We start from the raw sequence: 20,766 nt of genomic DNA on the forward strand, positions 1-20,766 counted from the left end.
TACAAATACACACAGGCCTTTTGTTCCATGTTTGTGTAGCCTGAAGCACAATAAAATGGGCAAGTTTTTTAAAACAAGCATTTGCAATGTAATAGGTGTCACATTTACAAGAGTTTGAGCTAATGGCATTGTAAATGACAATGCCTTTTGTATTTATGTGTTGATTTTTACAAACTGATAAATAAAAGGCATTGTCATTTACAATGCCATTAGCTCAAACTCTCGCGAATGCGAGACCTATTGCATTGCAAATGCTTGTTTTTCTTATGTTTCTACATACTTTTTCAGTGCCTGGAAATTTAGGCAAATGTAGTTTTTTTTAAACTACGTACACAATCAATTCTGTTTTTCAGAAAAATCGTTGGCACATATTTGGAGCTTCCCTGTTATTCGTTCATGGCATTGTTGTTTGTATGTGGTCCAAGTAGTGTTCAAAATACTTACTAGTCTAATGGCAAGTTTTAAGCACATGTGAATGACATTCAGAATTGTGTGTAATAGATAGTAAGATTAGAACATATTAAGTGTGGCAACATTTTCAAGTGCTTTTTGTAGACTTGACTGATCAGAACGTAATATTTTCTTTTTCTTGTTTTTACAGAACAAAACACAGTCTCACAGCAGAGGGGAATACAATGTTTACAGCACTTTTCAGAGTCACGAACCAGAATTCGACTATTTGAAAAGCTTAGAAATTGAAGAAAAAATAAATAAAATTAGGTGGTTGCCACAAAAAAACGCTGCTCAGTTTTTATTGTCAACAAACGGTAAGCTGTCTTGTCATTTTTTTCAAAACATTTTGCATTTAGAAATTGAACACAACGATGTAAAGGTTGAGAACACAGTTTTACCCTACTCTTTTGGGTATTAAATTTGCCAATATCTTTCACCTACAGCTCCTAGTTTGGCTGATTACGCATGCGGCATGGAACTGGATGCAGCAATGCATGCATGGAAGAAAACTGTTCCATCTTGCAAAGTTAGAGCAGTTTAATTTGCTAGAAAGCCTCAAGGTATCTTGAAGATCTTTCAAAATCATATCTGGGATTTTAAAAAGACTATGAAAATGGAGCATGTTCTTAGGCATGTAAGAACAGTTAGCTAGAGCCATTGCAGTCTGCATGAGTCATAGGCATAGAAGTAACCCTTCCTCAACATGCCCACCGATGTGCAGTATGCAGAGGACAAGTGCTCCCTACAGAACTAGTTTATATTTTAATTATTTATACAACACAGAAAAATCACTGAAAAATATAATTTAGTACAAGAGCATTATACAGGTTCCATTAAAGCGAGATTGTTTATTGACCCCATAAACCACAACTCTGTAGGCACTACGGAAAAAGTGGGTGTGACGCGGCCACTGCAAAAACACAAACCAAAGGCTCAGTAAAAATAGTGCTCAAAGGTACAACAGTATGTTGGAATACAAACAACATATAGTTAGACTACAGGAGGTTACCCGTAAACCCGATAGAGACCAGGGTAAATATTGTATAGCATAGACCGTGTCTAGAGGGGTATCGCTTGGTAGGAAAATAATTAAAAATGCACAATGAATTGCAGCGAAAGGGCGAAGGGGCACATTGAAACAGAAGCCCGTGAAGCAAAAAGATTTAAGGAAATGCTTTCCACATATATTTAATTATATTATACAATCAAAACACAAATGATTAAACCATCATAAGTGCACTGTTACATTAAATGTCATCTAACCTGTGATATTGTGCACAAGTACTTGTGAGAGGTTAATGGCGCTAGTGACACATGAAGGAATATATACAGCAGGAAATAAGACACAAACAAGGTTGTATATACAGAGAAATCAACTAGGATGCCCATACAGTTAGTACATTTATGGACAAGTTAATTCTTCTGGGCAATCACAGAAGGCGCTGTGAATTATGCAATGGGGGGTCGACGTCGTTTGGCCTATATACAATGTCAGGTCATCAGGACCAGGTTACAGATTTGGGATACAGTGTTGTATGAACGGTAGGCAACCAATAGGGGCTCATAATCAGACGTAATTGTGGGGTTGGATCAAGTAGAGTCCAGTAAGGTATTTCAATGTTCGAGGCATGTGGGCCGCTAAATTCATATCTTGTGCATATATCGCCGCCTAGTGTTGGGTCCGGATGATTGCACCTTGTTGTCCTGGAAGAGTCTTTGAAGTATCACGAGATAGGTGGCTCCTCCCCTGGACTACAGTGCGCATGGGCATCTCCATCCTCCGATTGTTTTTTTCCGCCATTGGGTTCGGATGTGTTCCGTGACTCTCGTCGGAACCTATAGGAAAAACTTGTTTTCTTCAGACCAAAAGGCCTCTTTAAGCATCGGTATTGTACTTCGTTCGGTTCTGATTTAACTTATCCGGTTTCCCGGATACTTGAGCACGTGTGCTCCCAGCTTTTTAGGCCCGATCGAAGATTGACATCGACAATGGAATTCCAGGCCCCTTTTAAACGTTGTCCAGTCTGTAACGCGAAGTACCCTCTCTCAGACGTGCACCCTGTGTGCAACAGATGTCTGTCTCCAGACCACGACGAGAAGAGTTGCTTGGCCTGTTCGAAATTCAGGTCGGAAGAGGCGCTCGTTCTTCGACGTGAGGCGAGACTATCGGCGTGGAGAGCGTCGGATGTGGAGGATATCTTCGAGGCTGGGGACGACAAGGGCGTCCAAGAGGAGGAACCGGAGCACTTCTCCGACCCGGCCTCCTGTCAACAATCTTACTACGGAGAAGAGGTAGGCGATGAGAACATCGAAGATGATGAAGCCGTCGAGGTAAGAGACGACGGTATGGCTATTGGAGCCCCAGAGGGCGGCTCCAGCGATGAGCAAGACCCAACCGAACCTTCGGGGGTCGAAAGTGACACTGTCTTGTCAAAGGCTCAGGTTGAAGCATAGCCGGAAGGCCTTAGCCAAGATCTTTATACTCATTCTACAGCCCCGCAACCTGGCCCGGCTAAGAATATTTCAGAGCCTTCTGTGGGTACGCCTTCGAAATCGAAACTGAAACTGGTCAAACCAGTATTCTTTTCGCAAAGTCTCGTTCCATCAGATCATAAGAAGGCTTGGAGTGTCATTGCCCCTTCGGGGTCACAAAAGGGTGCCAACCCGAAGATCGGTGCATCCAAGAAGGCCAACAGACGGTGCAACGTCATCTAAGGCTGCCCTCGGGGGCGTGGACACTGAAGACGGACTTGAGTCGCAGCCGCCCCTCAGTCCGAATGCATACAAGTTGATGCTGGTGAAGGTTCTCGAAGACCAGCACAAAATGGCCGCGTTGGAACGTGACGCATCAAGCCGTGGCCATTTTGGGAATCCCAGCGCAACACCTGGCTCGAAGTTGGCGATGGCCGTGAAAAAAGTCAGCCATCGGGGCCTCCACCTATAGTTTTTGGACTGCCTCCGACTGCAAGACCTAAAACGTCTAAGCCCGCACAGGGCACCGACCCTGGTAAAATGATGTCAAAACTTAACCCCTTCCATGCTCATGACAAGGTTAGCTCGTCATGAGGCACAGTGGAGCTGTGCTTATGACGAGCTGACCTTGTCCTGAACAATGGGGAAAATCACTTTTCAGCACACAGCGGGAAAACCCTTAGCAGCCAAGGTTTTAAGGGACCGACCGCCACTCCTGAAGGCGTCGGTTCCACTCCACCTTCTTCTGAAAGCTCAAAGAAGTTGTACATTGACTCTGCAACCGGAAGACTAACCCTTTTCAAACGGGAGATGTTGCCGGAGAAGCCAATGGAATCCTATCAAATTCCACTTAAAAGGAAAAGAGAGTCTGCTTCCTCTCCAGTTCTTTTCGAGTCCGTAAGGCCTTATGGACAAGCCTTTACACATTCCCCCACATGCACTGAGGATGGTGGGGGGGATGACCAGAATGACGAGCAATTCAATTATCCTGATGAATCTAATCAGGATGACTCGCAGGATGTGCTCGACGATCAAAGCACGGCGGACACCCAGTGTTACCAAGTAAATACAGCCCCCGCAGAGGATACTGCGGCGTTCAACGCTCTGATTGAAAGGGCAGCGTTGAACCACGATGTGGTCATACATGCAGACCCGGTTGAGGAGGACTTTCTGTTTGATACCTTCTCTACGTCGGACAGATCAGTGAAGACGCTGCCGATGCTGAAGGGTGTCCTTAAGCACGCCAATGACCTTTTCAAGGACACAACCAGAGCAAGGGTGGTGAACCCACGTATTGAGAAGAAATACAGGCCTGCTCCTGTGGACCCTACGTATATAAGGGGTCAATTGCCATTGGACTCTTTGGTGGTCTCCAATGCCCGGAAGAGGGCGAACTCACAAACAAGTGGTGATGCTCCTCCCCCAGACAAAGAATCTAAAGTATTAGAAGCCTCTGGGAAGCGGGTTGCTGCACAGGCGGCGAATATTTGGAGAATAGCAAATATACAGGCTCTACTGGCTAGATACGATAGGGCTCACTATGATACACTAGAGCAATTGTTGCAACACTTGCCTGATGAATATAGAGAGGGGGCGGACATGTTGATTCAGGAAGGGAAACTGATATCAAACGCTTCTATCAAGTGTGCACTAGATTTAGCAGACACTGCAGCCAGGGCCATTAACACTAGTGTAATGCTAAGGAGGCAGGCATGGTTACGAATTTCAGGATTTAAGCCAGAAATACAAACAACTTTGCTCAATCACCCCGTTAACCCAGATTTCTTGTTTGGGCCCGACGTTGACACAATTCTTGAAAAGATCAAGAAAGACACCGAGACGGCTAAGTCTATGGGGGCCTTGCAGTCTCAACAGTTCACAGGGGGTGCTTTTCGTCGCTCAGGTAGTAGAGGGCCGTCAAGAGGGCAAACATCTCAGCAAACACAATACAATAAAGGTGGTGCACAGACCACCTTTAACAAAAACAATAGAGGTGGATACCGTGGTAACAGCACCAAAGGCAGAGGACGTGGAAATAATAACACCAGGTCCTCAGCAAATACCAAACAGTGACGTCTTGTCACTGCCCCCGGACCATGTAACACTGGTCGTGGGACGACTCCAGCAGTTCCTGCCAGTCTGGGAAGGCATTACCACAGACCGGTGGGTGAGGCAACTTATCCAGTACGGGTATTGCTTAGAACTGACATCCACTCCACCCGACATACCACCAAGACACCATCCTATGTCTGCAGAGCACTTACTCTTATTACAGCAAAAAGTGGCCAGCATGCTGCAAAAAGGGCCATAGAGCTGGTGCCTCTAGAGGAGCACGGAACAGGGGTGTACTCTCTCTATTTCTTAGTCCCAAAGAAGGACGGGTCTCTCAGACCCCTCCTGGATCTGAGACCCTTGAACCTATACATCCTTTCAGAACATTTCCACATGCTGACTCTGCAGCAGGTCCAGTCAGGTGGATTTCCTGGCAACTCTGGATCTGAAGGATGCATATTTCCATATACCCATACATCAGGCACACAGGAAATACCTCCGGTTCACTATACAGAACAAGCATTACCAGTTCAAGGTACTACCCTTTGGAGTGACCACTGCTCCCAGAGTGTTCACCAAGTGCTTGGCGACAGTGGCGGCACACCTTCGGAGACAACACATTCATGTCTACCCTTACCTGGACGACTGGCTTGTGCAGGCGAAGTCGGCCCAGCAGTGCGCCAGCCACGTGTCCTGCACGATTTATCTTCTGCAAAGTTTGGGATTTTGTCTGAACTATCCCAAGTCGCATCTTCAACCCGCTCAAGTACAGCAGTACTTGGGAGCGACGTTGGACACTGTGACAGCTACAGCCCAGCCAAACTTGGTGCGAATAGACCGCATGCAACTGCTGATTCGCAAATTCAGACCACAACACTCACTACAGGCGCGAGTGTTTCTGCAGTTGATAGGCATGATGGCCTCCTGCATATTCATAGTCCAGCATGCGAGACTGCACATGCGTCCGCTCCAAGAGTGTTTAGCACGACAGTGGAATCCGGCTCAAGGACAATTGAAAGACCTAGTGTTGGTGACCGGTCGTGCGTATAACTCTCTGCATTGGTGGAATCCACGCAACCTTTGCAGGGGACGAAAGTTCCAAGAGCCTGTACCACAAATAGTGCTCATGACGGACGCATCCCTCCTGGGGTGGGGGGCGCATCTCCTTCATTACACAGTGCAGGGACTATGGTCGGATCAACAGAAGAAGATGCACATCAATCTGCTGGAATTGATGGCAATCTTCATGGCACTGAAGGCTTTCAAGATACATCTGTGCAACAAGGTTTTGTTGATCCGGACGGACAACATGACTGCCATGTATTACATTCAGAAGCAGGAAGGTACTCAATCTCCACAGTTGTCACACTTGGCACAGAGCATGTTGAAGTGGGCCACTCAGAGGAATGCCTCCCGGGCCAGGACAACCAGATGGCAGATCTGCTCAGCAGGCACAGCCATCAGGTGCACGAGTGGGAGATTCATCCTTCGGTGCTGCAACCGTACTTCAGGCAGTGGGGACATCCAGAAATCGACCTGTTTGCCACAAACGAGAACGCAAAATGCCCAAACTTCGCCGCCAGGTTCCCACACCACAGGGCAATGTGATATGGATGAACTGGTCAGGCAGATTTGCGTACGCTTTTCCGCCAGCCCCGCTCATACCTCTGGTGGCACGGAAACTCGGACAGCACTCAATTACTCTCATCCTGGTTGCTCCAACGTGGGCGAGGCAAGCATGGTACACCACGCTCCTAGAACTTTCCGTGGTGCCTCATCAAAGACTGCGTCTTACACCCAGTCTTCTCACTCAGAGCCATGGCGAAGTTCAGCACCCAGGTCCGCAACAGTTAAACCTTGCGATATGGCTCCTGAAGTCATAGAATTTGGGTATCTGAATCTGCCTCCTGATTGTATGGACATCATCAAGGACGCAAGACGGCTAACCACTAGGGCCTGCTATGCTGCCAAATGGAAACGTTTTGTCATTTACTGTTCCAACCATGACATAAACCCGCTGGATGCATCAACACAGAACATTATTTGTTACCTGTTACATTTATACAGATGCAATCTGGCATACAGTTCTATACTTATTCATTTGGAGGCGGTAGCGGCTTACTTACAGAACAGGCAACACCTTTCTCTGTTCAGAGTGCCAGCCATAAAGGCTTTTATGGAGGGACTCAAACGAGTCATTCCACCCAGAAGACCACCTTCTCCGGTCTGGAATCTTAATATAGTTTTGACCAGACTGATGGGACCTCCTTTCGAACCTTTCGAACCTCTCCACTCTATTGAGATACAGTTCCTAACTTGGAAGGTTCTTAGTAGCGATCACGTCGCTGAGACGGGTTAGCGAGCGGCAAGCCCTAACTATTAAAGAACCTTTTATACAGGTTCACGCAAATAGGGTGGTACTACGCACCAACCCTAAATTCATGCCCAAGGTATTTTCTCAGTTCCACATTAATCAAACTATTGAGCTGCTAGTTTTCTTCCCTAATCCAGACTCAGTGGCAGAAAGATCACTGCACACATTAGACGTCAAACGAGCTCTCCTGTACTATATAGACAGGACGAGAGATTTCAGGAAGACTAAACAACTCTTTGTTGCTTTTTCACCACAGCACAAGGGCAAACCCATTTCCAAATCAGGTATAGCCAGATGGATTGTTAAGTGTATTCAGATTTGTTATCAGAAGGCTAAACGCACACTAACAGTCCCCCCAAGAGCGCATTTAACACGCAAACTAGGGGCATCCATGGCTTTCCTGGGTAACATTTCATTAGAGGACATATGTAGGGCAGCCACATGGAATAACATACATTCACCAAACACTACTGTGTTGATGTACATTCCAAGCAGCAAGCTGCTGTAGGACAGGCTGTTCTAAAGTCCCTCTTTCAGGCTGCTGCAGCTGGCTCGGGCAACCACCGCTAAGGGAGAAACTGCTATTTATTCTATGCACAAGATATGAATTTAGCGGCCCACATGCCTCGAACGGAATATGCTACTTACCAGTATGCATCTGTTCTTGGCATGTAGGGCCGCTCACATTCATATCGCCCGCCCATCCTCCCCGGTGCCTGTCGCAGCTGTAGCAGTCAGAATTATTTGTAAGCATGGTCATCAAGTATTGTATTGGACTCCATCTCTGCCACAATGGCGAAAAACAATCTGAGGATGGAGATGATGCCCATGTGCACTGTAGTCCAGGGGAGGAGCCACCTATCTTGTGATACTTCAAAGACTCTTCCAGGACAACAAGGTGCAATCATCCGGACCCAACACTAGGCGGCGATCTATGCACAAGATATGAATGTTAGCGGCCCTACATGCCAAGAACAGATGCATACTGGTAAGTAGCATATTCCATCCTGAAACTTGGTCCGGAGGGGCGTCCAAATGAGTCATGGTGATCGCAGGGGCAGCCGGAGTCTATCAGCGGGGGACTGGAGCAGCCTGGTTCAGTCTGCTTGAGACCAGAAAGAGCAATGCGGTTCCGGCGTGAGTCCGGAGGAGACTGAATTATTAACCCCACAAACCACAACTCTGTAGGTACCATGGAAAAAGTGGGTGTGACACGCCCACTGTGCAAAAACGCACACCAAAGGCTCAGTTAATAGTTCTCAAAGGTACAACAGTATGTTGGAATACAAACTGCACAATTATTAGTCTATAAACGGGCCCACAGTTGCCTGTGAAAGTGTTGATTCAGGTGAGGACATTTATTTTGTTTGTACTGCATACCAATGAAATTTTCACCACCTACCCCTCCCCCTTCTGTGCCGCCCCAAAAAGGTCTCCGGACGTAAGGGGAATGTAGAATAAAAATGAAAAATTAAAAGAACCCCTGCATGGAGGGAAATCCCAAGGTATAAAACCAGGCTGTGACAGTATGGCATGCAAAGTGTTTTCAGGGTTGATCTCCTCAGTGAAAAGTCAAGTCAAGTAATTTATATAGCGCGCTACATACCCAGAGGGTCTCACGGCGCTTGAAGAAGGGTGGGGAATTAAAAGTCGAAAATCCAGGTTTTAAGTTGCTTTCTGAATGCAAGGTGGTTCTGAGTGAGGCGAAGGTGAATGGGAAGTGAGTTCCAGGTTTTAGCCGCCAGGTAGGAGAAGGATCTTCCTCCCATGGTGGTTTTGTTGATGCGGGGTACAGCAGCAAGGGCTTGGTTGGAAGAGCGTAGCTGGCGGGAGGGGGTGTAGAAGGAAAGTCGTGTGTTGAGGCATTCGGGTCCAAGTTCGTAAAGTGCTTTGTGTGCGTGGGTTAGGAGGCGGAATGTTATCCTCTTATTGACGGGGAGCCAGTGGAGGTTTTTCAGGTGACCAGAGATGTGGTCTTTACACGGGATGTCTAGTATGAGTCTGGCTGATGCGTTCTGGATGCGTTGGAGTTTTTTCAGAAGTTTTGCGGTGGTGCCGGCGTATAGGGTGTTTCCGTAGTCCAGGCGGCTTGTAACCAGAGCGTGGGTGACCGTTTTTCTAGTTTCGGTGGTGATCCAACGAAATGTTTTTTTGAGCATGCGAAGAATGTTGAAGCAAGATGAGACGGCGTTGACTTGTCTGGTCATCGAGAGTGAGGAGTCCAGGATGACGCCCAGGTTCCGTGCGTGGTCCGTCGGGATGGGTGCTTTTCCAAGGGCCTCTGGCCACCAAGAGTCGTCCCAGGCGGAGGGGGAGGTACCTAAGATAAGGACTTCTGTTTTGTCTGAATTCAGTTTCAGACGGCTGTGTTTCATCCACTCGGCTACTTCTTTCATTCCTTCATGAAGGTTGGTTTTGGCGGTGTTAGGGTCTTTGGTGAGTGATCGTATCAGTTGAGTGTCATCAGCGTAGGAGATGATGTTGAGGTTGTGTTGGCGTGCGATGGCCGTGAGGGGGCTCATGTATACGTTGAAGAGGGTGGGGCTGAGTGAAGATCCTTGTGGCACGCCGCAAATGACTTCAGTGGCCTCTGACTTGAATGGTGGGAGGCGGACTCTGAGTACTGCCGGCAAGGAATGAGGTGATCCATTCCAGTGCTTTTCCTTGGATTCCGATGTTACTGAGGTGTTGTAACAGGGTGCTATGACAGACTGTGTCGAAGGCTGCGGAGAGGTCGAGGAGGATGAGGGCGACTGTGTCTCCATTGTCCAGTAGAGTTTGAATGCCGTCTGTTGCAGCGATGAGTGCGGTCTCAGTGCAGTGTTTGGCTCGGAAGCCGGACTGTGAGGAGTCGAGGGATTTGTTGGTTTCGAGTAAGGCGGCGAGCTGGTTGTTGACAGCTTTCTCGATGACTTTGGCCGGGAATGGAAGGAGCGAGATGGGGCGGTAGTTTTTGAGTTCGGTGGGGTCAGCTGTGGGTTTTTTCAGAAGGGCGCTGAGTTCGGCGTGTTTCCAGATGTCCGGGAAGGTGGCGGAGTTGAGGGAGCAGTTGATGACGTCTCGGAGGTGTGGTGCTATGATGGAGTCTGCTTTGTTGAAGATGTGGTGAGGGTATGGGTCTTTTGGGGATCCTGAGTGGATGGAGTTCATCAGGCGGATGGTGTCCTCAGTAGAGATTAGGTTCCAGTCATTAAGGATGTTCAAGGGGGGTGAAGGTACGACAGAAGGTTGGGTGGGTTGGTCTCCGGGTTGGTTGTCGAAGCTGTTGTGGATGTCTGCGATTTTGTCGTGGAAGACAAAGCTAGGGAGTCGCAAAGGGTTTTAGAGGGAGTGATGTCGTTGGAGTTGGCAGTAGGGTTGGTAAACTCTTTGACGATGTTGAATAATTCCTTGCTGTTGTGGGCGTTGTTGTCAAGTCGGTCTTTGAATGCGGCTTTCTTGGCAGTCCGGATCAGTTGGTGGTGTATGCGGGTGGCGTTTTTAAAGGCGTCCCTGGTGCTGGTGTTTGGGTCTTTTTTCCAGGCCTTCTCAAGGGAGCGACAGAGTTTCTTGGATTTCTTAAGATCATCGTTGAACCAGGGGGCGTTTTTGCTGCCTAGTTTGATTTGACGTTTTTTCAAAGGTGCTAGGTTGTCGGCGCTGTTGGTTAGCCATTGAGTTAGGTTAATGGCTGCTTGGTTGGGGTTCGAAGAATGGGCAGGGGGATTTTGTAGAAGCGATGAGGAGATCTGGTCGATGGTGATTTTGTTCCAATTTCTTCGCAGAGTAGGTTGAGGATGGTTGTGGGTTGTGGTCTTTTTGTAGACAAAGTGAACGCAGCTGTGGTCCGTCCAATGGAGAACTGTGGTGTGACTGAAGGAGATATGTTTGCTGGAAGTGAAGATAGGGTCGAGTGTGTGACCTGCGTAGTGAGTGGGGGTATTAACAAGTTGTTTGAGTCCGAGGTTGGCGAGGTTGTCCAGAAGGGTGGTGGTGCTGTCGTTGCACTTTTCCAGGTGAAAATTGAGGTCTCTCAATAGAATGTAGTTCTCGGAGGGGAGGGCGTGTGGGATGTCTTCACTGAATTGTGCACGGGGTCCTAGTGTCCTGTAGAGGAGGGTGCCTCTGAGTGTGGTCTTGGGGTCGGTGTGGATCTGGAAGTGAAGGTGTTCGGCGCTAGCGAGGTTGACGTCTGAGCTGGTTGAGATGCGGAAGGAATTCCTATGGACGATTGCGATGCCTCCTCCTGTCTGGTTGGTACGGTCTTTTCGGATGATCTTGTAGCCTTCCAGGATGGCAATGGTGATGTCTGGGGCTGAGGAGGCGTTCATCCATGTTTCTGTTAGGAAGGCGACGTCAGGAGAGATGGTGTCTAGTAGATTCCAAAGGTTGATGGCGTGTCTGTGGACCGAGCGGGTGTTGAGCAGGATGCATTTTAGGTGGTTGGTGTCAGATCTCTGTTTGGTGTTAGTGGATGAAGAGTTGGTCTTGGTGCCGTCATATTTGCAGGAGTTGCATGTGAAGGGTCCATGGGTGTGTCCAGGAGCGGCTTGGGCGCAGTTGGGGAGTCAACCGGGGTTTAGGGCTAAGAGGGTGGAGGCGTCTTATGTAATGCGGGTGGGGTGGGTGGGACGGGGGCCAGGGGGTCTGGCGCTGGGCGCGGTCGGGCGTAGACGGGCTTACCTTTGGCGCGACCGTTGCGCGTGGACGCTGCGCGTAAGTCCATCTGTCCATAAATGGATAGTGGGGGGGGCGGAGCGTGGGAGGGTCAGCTGGGAGGCGGGAGCGGGGAGGAGACACGGTGACAGTAACAACAGCAAAATGGTGGTAGGGTAGCGCGATCCAGAGCAGGGGCACAGTCTACCTTCAAATTGCCAAAATACAGTACACGCGTTTTTGATTAAATAGTAAATAATGTTGCCACTATGCAGGAGCACTGAGCAAATTAATAAATTAATCAGATGAAAACGATACCAGGCAAATTAATAAATTAATTAATCAGATGAAAACGATACCAGGCGCTATACAGCAGCGCTGAGCACAAACGATACCAGGCGCTATGGAGCTGCACTTTCTCTGGACAGGCAGGGCTCGAAGAGGAGCGAGTGGGAGCAACCGCTGAGTGCGAGAACCAGACGGTCACAGAGGCAGAGGAGGACGGGGCCTGCAGAGCGATGCTAGTGTGTGGGAGGATCAGCTGGGAGGCGGGAGCGGGGAGGAGACACGGGGACAGGTAAACGCCAACAACAGCAAAATGGCGGTAGGGTAGCGCGATCCAAAGCAGGGGCACAGTCGACCTTCAAATTGCCAAAATACAGTACACGCGCTATTGATTAAATAGTAAATAATGTTGTCACTATACAGGAGCACTGAGCAAATTAATAAATTAATTAATCAGATGAAAACGATACCAGGCAAATTACAATGACCTGGCTGCAATCGAAATGAATTAATTATCAGAATAATATAAGGGTACATATTTAAACAAAATGGCAAAATAATTTTTATTGCATAGTTAATTGAAACCTTTGCAAATGCCAAAGAAAGATAGCTTTCAAAACATTATATGGTTCTGGTTTAAAATCAACTACTTAAAACGTGAACGTGCTAACACTGTTAAGAACATGTACAAGTGTAGATAAAATACCAACACTTAAGAATGGATCAAGTATGAACCGGTCTGTTTGGCTAAAAGACCAGTTTATTGGCTACTTGGGTGGGGCAGAATTTTTTTAGCCCCAGTGTCTAGAAATGTAATCACCTGGGATTTAAGCCCATGTCTGTCCCATTGTAGCACTCTCACAGCTTGCCTACAACTGCTCACACCCAGGAACTTGGATGAAGAGCACAACAAGAGTTTGCTCTCTGAAGGAATTCTGGACAAATGCAAATCACATTAAATATTGATACTTTTTATTAAAAAAAAAAAGATTTTATTGACCGATCACATCTAAATCTCAGAGATCTGTACCCCAGAGGTATTTGCCAGGCAAAGATACATGTGTATGAGATCGCAAACCATCATGACTTTTGCATATATAACCAGAGAACAGAATCAATGCAATTAACAGCCCCGTCCCCCCCTACCCAACCTCCCCTTCCCCCCCCGCCCGGATTCCCCCCCTCCCTCACCCTGCACGGTTACTAACTTTTTGGCAATCAGCATAAACACAACCATCTACACAGCACTCTCATGTCCTGTATCAGGTCTTGTTCTGGCGGAGGTTCGAGCCATAGACCCCTGATGTCAGCCCACCGCTTCCAATATTTTATAATGCTTACGAGGGCATCCCATCGATTCTTGTACTTGATGGCACCATCTGCATGTTAAGTCTGTGGTTCTGCCAACCACCTGAGCTGATAATCCATAGTTGTAAAATTACCCAGACCGTGGATCATAAACTGAGTTTTGAGTGACGACTGTCTAGGTAGGGCTGCCTTCGGATCTACTTGTAGTAATTTATTGTGATGCAAGTATTCTTCCCCTTGGCAAACGTTTTTGTTTTCAAAGACCGATAACTAGTGTGAATAGTTTTTTTTTGTGTATTTTTTTAAACATTGCAAAAGAGAGGCAGATCCCAGAGCTCTTGTGCTTGGCGTGCTTTCAAACTGCTCCGAAATCGTTTTCCAGTCTGGATTCATTATTTCTTGCTAGAGGGGGTGGTCCAGCGAGGACGGGCTGGCGTTTTTAATTTAAAACAAAATTTCACGTATGCCATTGGTTTACAAGGCCAAACTAGTCCAATTTGGGCATATTTAAACCTGTAATTTAGAATATCATTAAGGGTATTGAATCTTACCTGTATCTGTGGTAGATTAAATGTCCAAATTGCTCATGAGCACAAATTAATCATTGGAAGTCTGACTAATAGTGCCCAGCCCATTGAGAAGGTCTGTATGGATGTCTGTGGCTAAGAGAAACAGTCAGACAACGTTCTGGAGCGTGAGCACACCAGTATCAAAGATAGCAGCTCGTGGGAAAGAAACTTGAGATGCGGTGCGTTTCAGACAAGACACCACAATTTAACGAGGAACAAGGTCAAGACTGCATAAGTGTTCCTTTCCCAACTTCGGTTGGATCTGGATAAGCTACTGGACAATGGGATGCGACTCTAGAAATGGTCAATCAGTGGTGAGTCTACAGCGGTAGAGATATCTCTCCATGGATGTCTGTTCAATGGGGCAATAATGACATTTTTACATCATCCTAATACACACAATTAATACTAGATTATGTTGCCGAAGTGTGCTGAAATCACCTAATTCAATTTATGGTGAAGAGACTGGCAAAATATATTTCTGCTGAAAAAATTGTGGATCCCTTATGCACTCATTTAAATAGTAGTTAGAACTCAGGTTCAATGTTTCAAATGGGTGGGGTCGACGTTTGTCACACGATGCCTTGTGTCTTGAATTTGAGGAATCTATATATTTCTGCATCATATTGATGTAAGCAAGTGACAACAACAATTTGGTAGTGGTGTTCCCTGAAAGGGAATAACCGCACCTTCACATGCGTGTTGGATGGAATAGTAATTTGGAACACCGTTATTAGAGATATTATAAATCTAGTCCGAGTGCTAAGGAGACCACCGTCACTCACTACCAAGGATGACTAAACGCAGATCCGAAAGATCTGCAAGAACAAAATTGCAGAAAGGAGTCGATTAAGCACTATCCTATGAGCAGTGTCAAAAGTGACCTATTAGTCATAACAATTTTATATCCAAAGTAATCATAACATTGCACTTTTCATCAACAATGTTCTCCTTGAGACAGGATGATAAAGCCAAAGTCCTTTTGTATATATTATTCCATTTATTCATAAACATCAGAAGAAACAGCCAACACGTGTTTCATCGGTACACAGTCCGTACCAAGACTTTCTCAAGGCTCGATGGATGAATGAAACACTTTAAGTAGAAGATTGATGATAGGCACGAAAAAATAAATCCTCCCAGACCCCTACAGTAATAGTGTCGCAGAGCACAAACCTCAATTGCTGTTAAAGGAAAATGTAAAAAGAGTAGCGAAGATAACCGTGGATAAACTCTCAGTTGCCAACCGGGATGGAGTTACAATGTGGCCGGATTGTGTGTGCACAATGTGTATCTACTAATGGCGACGGTGTGGATCAGAGAATTTCCAGAGTGTCAATCAAAACTAGAGAGTCCTTGTTATTTGCCAGTCCAGTATGCTGAAAAACAAGAAGTCGCTATAAGAGCTTGAAGTCGTCGTGTAGCAAAGTGAAACGCCACATCCGTAATCCGGAGTTCCGTTAGTCTGTCCACTTGATAACACGACTTGCCAATTCATGCATGGGGAAATCAATCAAATTGTATTGATGTATAAGTCTAAGAGCATAGTTAATTAATGAAACCAGGCACAATTTCTTTCTGGTCTACTTCTAGTCCATGTTAACCATACACTATCATAGCACTGTCGGGCCTTTTAGCAATCGGCTAAAGAATGAAAGGCACATCATTCCTCCATAGTATTCAGTCCTTATGCAACCGAATTCTTGCATGCCAGTCTTTGCAAAGTATACAACAGAACTCCACCTCTTGGAAAAGGATACGCTTTTCAATAATCTGTCATTTGATATCATCCGCTGAGTGGTTGTGTTTGATGAAATGCACAACCAATTTAGTATTGTGTAGTGGCATCTGATATAACTCCATGTTGGCCAGTCCTTGCCTAACCTTGCTGCGGTGTACAGGTACCAGGTGCAATATACAATATTAGCAGAGTTACAGTTGGTGTGAGATCTTGGCTGTGTAAATTGCGATTATTGAAGTATTTAGTGTTGATGAATTGGCATGCAACATGGACTCCACATTTATAATGGACTCTGACTGTTCTCAATTCCCAGCAAAGTGTTGGGTCTAATAAGTTTGTCACTGGCATGAACTATGTGCTGTTTGTTGTTTTTACCCCTTTTAACCGACAAAATGGGTAGATCAAAGGAGGCATCACTGTGTTTCAAAAATGTGCTGATCGATTATTTAAAATCTTAACTTTGTGTGGGGTTCAAAATGTAGAAACACACACAGGTTTGTCCATGGGATGTTTGACTCCTTGTTTTAGGAGTTTCCTCTGGTATTGTACCAGACAATCCTATGGCTGCTTTGACCAAACGTCTTGGATACTCTTTCTAACAGCTTAATAGCTAGCAGATTAGTTTCTCAGAAGTAATCCTGTTTATGGGTGCAGCTGCAGCACACTGCGGACCTGGCCATGTAGGTACTCCTTTCTCAGAACACATGTATGGAAGATTTTGTTGAAGAAGAATGTTCCAATAGGTTTGTGATACAAAGATGTAGCCAGCTTGTTCTCCTCATGCTTGGTCAAGAGGCCTACAAATTACACACATTCATGCTCACTATTGTGAGTGAACTTGATTACACTGGCTATTCAAATAATCAAAAAACAACCCTAGTTTAACCTTTTCGCTGCAGCGGACATTTTGCCGGGGTGCGGCCGAATCGGACGTGCGTGCAGCAAAGGCCCACCGTGACGTCGGACGGCATCGCAAAGACTATCTTCCGAGTCAGTCCAGATCATGAAAACATTTTTGTGTCTCTTCCAGTGTTTGATTGAATGTTTAACTCGGTAAATACTTCAAAGGGTGTGAGTCGTGTCGAATCTGTTTGATCTCTATACTTTCCTTTTTGGTATTTATTGGTTTGCAGAGACTCTGTATAGTGTTACAAACAGATCACTGTTCAGGTTGAAAACCATGCCCTCATAAATGTACTCTCCCTTCCATATGTCTCAAATTTGAGGGACAAAATCCTTAATAAATGTATTGATGTGTTCTCCCAGTGGTTCAATGATTGAGCCATAGCCTGAAAGTGTTGGCTCCCTGGAGGATGTGTACTGTTCTTGTGACTTTTGAGCAAAGTGCAAAGTACTGGGGTTCTGGCATGTTTATTTAAAGGGGGAAAAATCAATTTGTTGTGAGTTAGAAATTCCTTTTCCTTTCGTCTGGTAATGATCCTCAGGATTTTCTCTTTCATCTCAGCTAAGGGATTTTGAGTACGTTTCACATAGTGAGCTGTCTTGCTTAGTAGTTTCTCAATTTCTTGGTCCTAATCTTCCAGGATTTGTACTTCAATTTGACCCCCCCCTCACCCCCAAATGAAGGTGGCCTTAACTGGGAGGAAGCACCTGAGTGATTCAGATTATTGGGGATACATTGGGGGGGGCATTTGTCTTGCATACATAACTAAATTATACATTTTGTGTGGACCTCTGTTCCTCTGCATTTTAATTACCCAGGCCCACACAGATAATCTGACTTTCAGCCGCAGATTCGTTACTTTAGACTATTCCTCGGGCATCCAAATGGATACAAATGTTTTCTACCCATACTCCTGACTGAAGGTAGGTGACGTTGCTTGGCTTGGTTTCATCGACATTGTCTGTGCCAGAAATGTTGTGCACAGTGCCGATATTGGCACCTCCCGTTGGTTCTTTCCTTCCGCTCTAGATAGCGCTGATCTGTGAAGTTATTTTCTTGACTCTTGTGTTCTCTTCTCATGTGACAGGAGATGTTTCCAAAGAAACCTACTGGTTTTACAAACCATGTGGTGTCTTTGACAGATACTTGATTGTCTGTGCAGCTTGGAAAGATATTAAGCCTCAGAGACCTGTGAGGGCTTCTGGGTCATGCATCCGAAGGTACTGAGGGGGCGTTCCTATAAGCTCCTTGCAGCCGATGACCGAGTAACGTTCAAGATACCGGTCGAACAGAAGGTCCTAGGACTAAGGATAAATTCTGCAAGAAGTTTGTCACCTTGTTCTAAGTCGTCTGGTAAAAAGTTGAAGAGGTGTTCGACTTTGCACCGCTTATCTAAATCCTCTGACACTCTGCAAGAACGTTTTCACCCCAGGCGCAATGCTTTGGTGGAACTTGAGACCGGGCTTACTACACTCTTCACTGACTTCGCAGCAGCGACGCCCAACTAACAAAAATTCAGTGACCTCATACACCTCATATTTTGATGGCTCGACCCCTCTAGAGTGACTTGGGGTCCCACGGATTTGGGAGGTTCTCCCCTACCCCCACCCGCACCTTTATTGGCGGGATCGCTCTTGGTGCCAGTCAGGCCCCTTGATTCCTGTGTTGGATCTGGAGCATGGCTACCTGCGAGATGAAGACCTTCCTCAATACCCGATTCAGTACTGACATTCCCCGTTCTTCTGACATCTTGATAGTTATTCCCGACACCATCACGGAGACGAATGGTTGCTGCCAGGCGCTGGTTCTGACGCAGACCAGGCCCATGCCCTATGAATTGGAGCCATTGCCTTTTACATTCAACAAACTTGGAGAGGGAGAGATGAATGGGAGGAGTCTGAGGACCCTTATGGATACCAACATCCCCTAGATGATGCTGAGCACAGCTGGTGTGAGGAACTGGTGGAGGCCAGTAGGCTAGTCACCCCACCAGACACTAGCTTGGTGGCTCCACCCCCTCCCCCTACTGTGGCTACGGAGGAGGTTGCCTCATTCTCTGTGGTGGTGCTTAGGGTGGCTGAGATCTTGGAACTTCAGTTGCCCTCATTGGCAGTCCAGTCTAATGTCTTAACAGAGGTGCTCCAATAGGGAGTTGCTCCATCTCAACCTTTACTGCCATTTAATGGCCTGGTCAAAGCACTGCACAGGACAGTTGCCTGCTGCCATCGCCCTGCTCCTGGGGACCGCAGTTTCCTTACCAAGCACGCCCCTCCTTAGAATTTGGTGGTCCAAGCTTCCACCTCTAGGATTCCATTTCACTGGATGGGGAGTCCAAGAGGCAGTATACCTTTGGGGGGAAAGGATGTTCTTATGCCAGCATAGCACTGCGGTTGGTGAACAAGGTGTGCCTCTTGAGCCGATACTCCCATACAATCCGGGTTTGAGTTGCGCAAGTGCTGCCTTTGGTCTCGGAGGAGTCCCGAGCTATACTCTGAAGCTATTGCTTACACAAGATGCAGCAAAGTTCATCATATGTGTGGACTGGACATGACACTCTGGCTGAGCGATTTCATAGTCATTGGTCCTTCGGTGCTATGACTGGTTCCGAAACACTGGCTTTTCTGGGGATGTCCAATCCTTGTTCATGGATATGCCCTTTGATGTCTTTCTTCTTTTTTGGTGCAAAGTCAGACTCTGTGCTAGAGCACTTTTTGCGGCTCCTCGCTAACCTCAGTCCTCTTTCCTCCTCTTTCGTGGCCATGGGAGGGGTTTCCAACCACGCTCATACCCTCCCAACCACCACAGTCAACATGCTTCCCAGTCTTTTCTTGGCTGAGGACGTGGTTCCCACAGACCACATGGGACAGGTCGCCAGAGGTTGTGCCAGTCTGTACCCTTACCCCCTCCCCCCAAACCAGGAGCTGCAACCTCCAATCCTCTTTTGTTTGCCCTCCTACAATCACTGGCAACCAGTGGAAAGCAGGATGCGCCATCACTGGCATCACTGGAGGGACAGTAACCGACTGTTGGGTTTTACTGATTGTCCAAAGGAGCTACTCCATTCCCTTTGGGAAACCCCCACCCACCCCTATGCCACCCATCGACAACCTTGAGGACCACCTCTCCTTGCTCAATCAGGAAGTGTTGGCTCTCTTGACTAAGGGAGTCATCGAGAGGATTGAAGCATAAGAAGTAGGTTGTGGTTGCTATTCCTGCTACTTTCTGATGCCATAAAAGGACTGGAGTCTTCTTCCTATCTCATGCCTTCTCAAACTACTTGTTTTCCCCTGAGGCGGAAGCCGGGGGCATTTTGCTTTCTTTTCTAAATACTAAATTCGAACCTGTATGATTGTGTGCTCATAAACTGTTTGTGTGGTGACATATGACCTGTATGCAGTCGCGCTGACCTTATTTTAAACACTGTAATTATTTTAATTGTGGCTATTTTAAAAATCGGTTACTGACCACCTGTATGTTTGGACGAGATTAAATCGTCACAGGGGTCCCGATCTCCACTTCTTCACCGGTGCAGCCGAGCACAGCGCTCTCGCCGGCTGGGCAAAGCGGAACCGCCATCTTGGGGGGAGGCAGGGTAGCGCTCCAGCTCCTGGACGCTTCCCGCCCTCCCTCACTATTTAAGGAGTGTTAGTTATTGTGGTAACTGACTACTTGTTTTCCCCTGAGGCGGAAGCCGGGGGCATTTTGCTTTCTTTTCTAAATACTAAATTCGAACCTGTATGATTGTGTGCTCATAAACTGTTTGTGTGGTGACATATGACCTGTATGCAGTCGCGCTGACCTTATTTTAAACACTGTAATTATTTTAATTGTGGCTATTTTAAAAATCGGTTACTGACCACCTGTATGTTTGGACGAGATTAAATCGTCACAGGGGTCCCGATCTCCACTTCTTCACCGGTGCAGCCGAGCACAGCGCTCTCGCCGGCTGGGCAAAGCGGAACCGCCATCTTGG

General features: G+C 46.7%; 1 protein-coding gene across 5 annotated transcripts in view; it reads left to right on the plus strand.

The window, feature by feature from the left end:
- Positions 1-20,766, plus strand: part of LOC147658884 (serine/threonine-protein phosphatase 2A 55 kDa regulatory subunit B alpha isoform) — a 433,385-nt gene that overhangs the window by 204,437 nt on the left and 208,182 nt on the right. For all 5 annotated transcript variants that reach the window (XM_086952059.1, XM_086952062.1, XM_086952061.1 and 2 more), the window contains one exon: positions 602-767. In XM_086952059.1, the coding sequence (XP_086808185.1) occupies positions 602-767 (166 nt within the window). The remainder of the gene's footprint in view (positions 1-601; positions 768-20,766) is intronic.

The sequence above is a fragment of the Lissotriton vulgaris genome, unplaced genomic scaffold (assembly GCF_964263255.1).
Source record: "Lissotriton vulgaris unplaced genomic scaffold, aLisVul1.2 SCAFFOLD_752, whole genome shotgun sequence".
NCBI classification, from domain to species: domain Eukaryota; kingdom Metazoa; phylum Chordata; class Amphibia; order Caudata; family Salamandridae; genus Lissotriton; species Lissotriton vulgaris.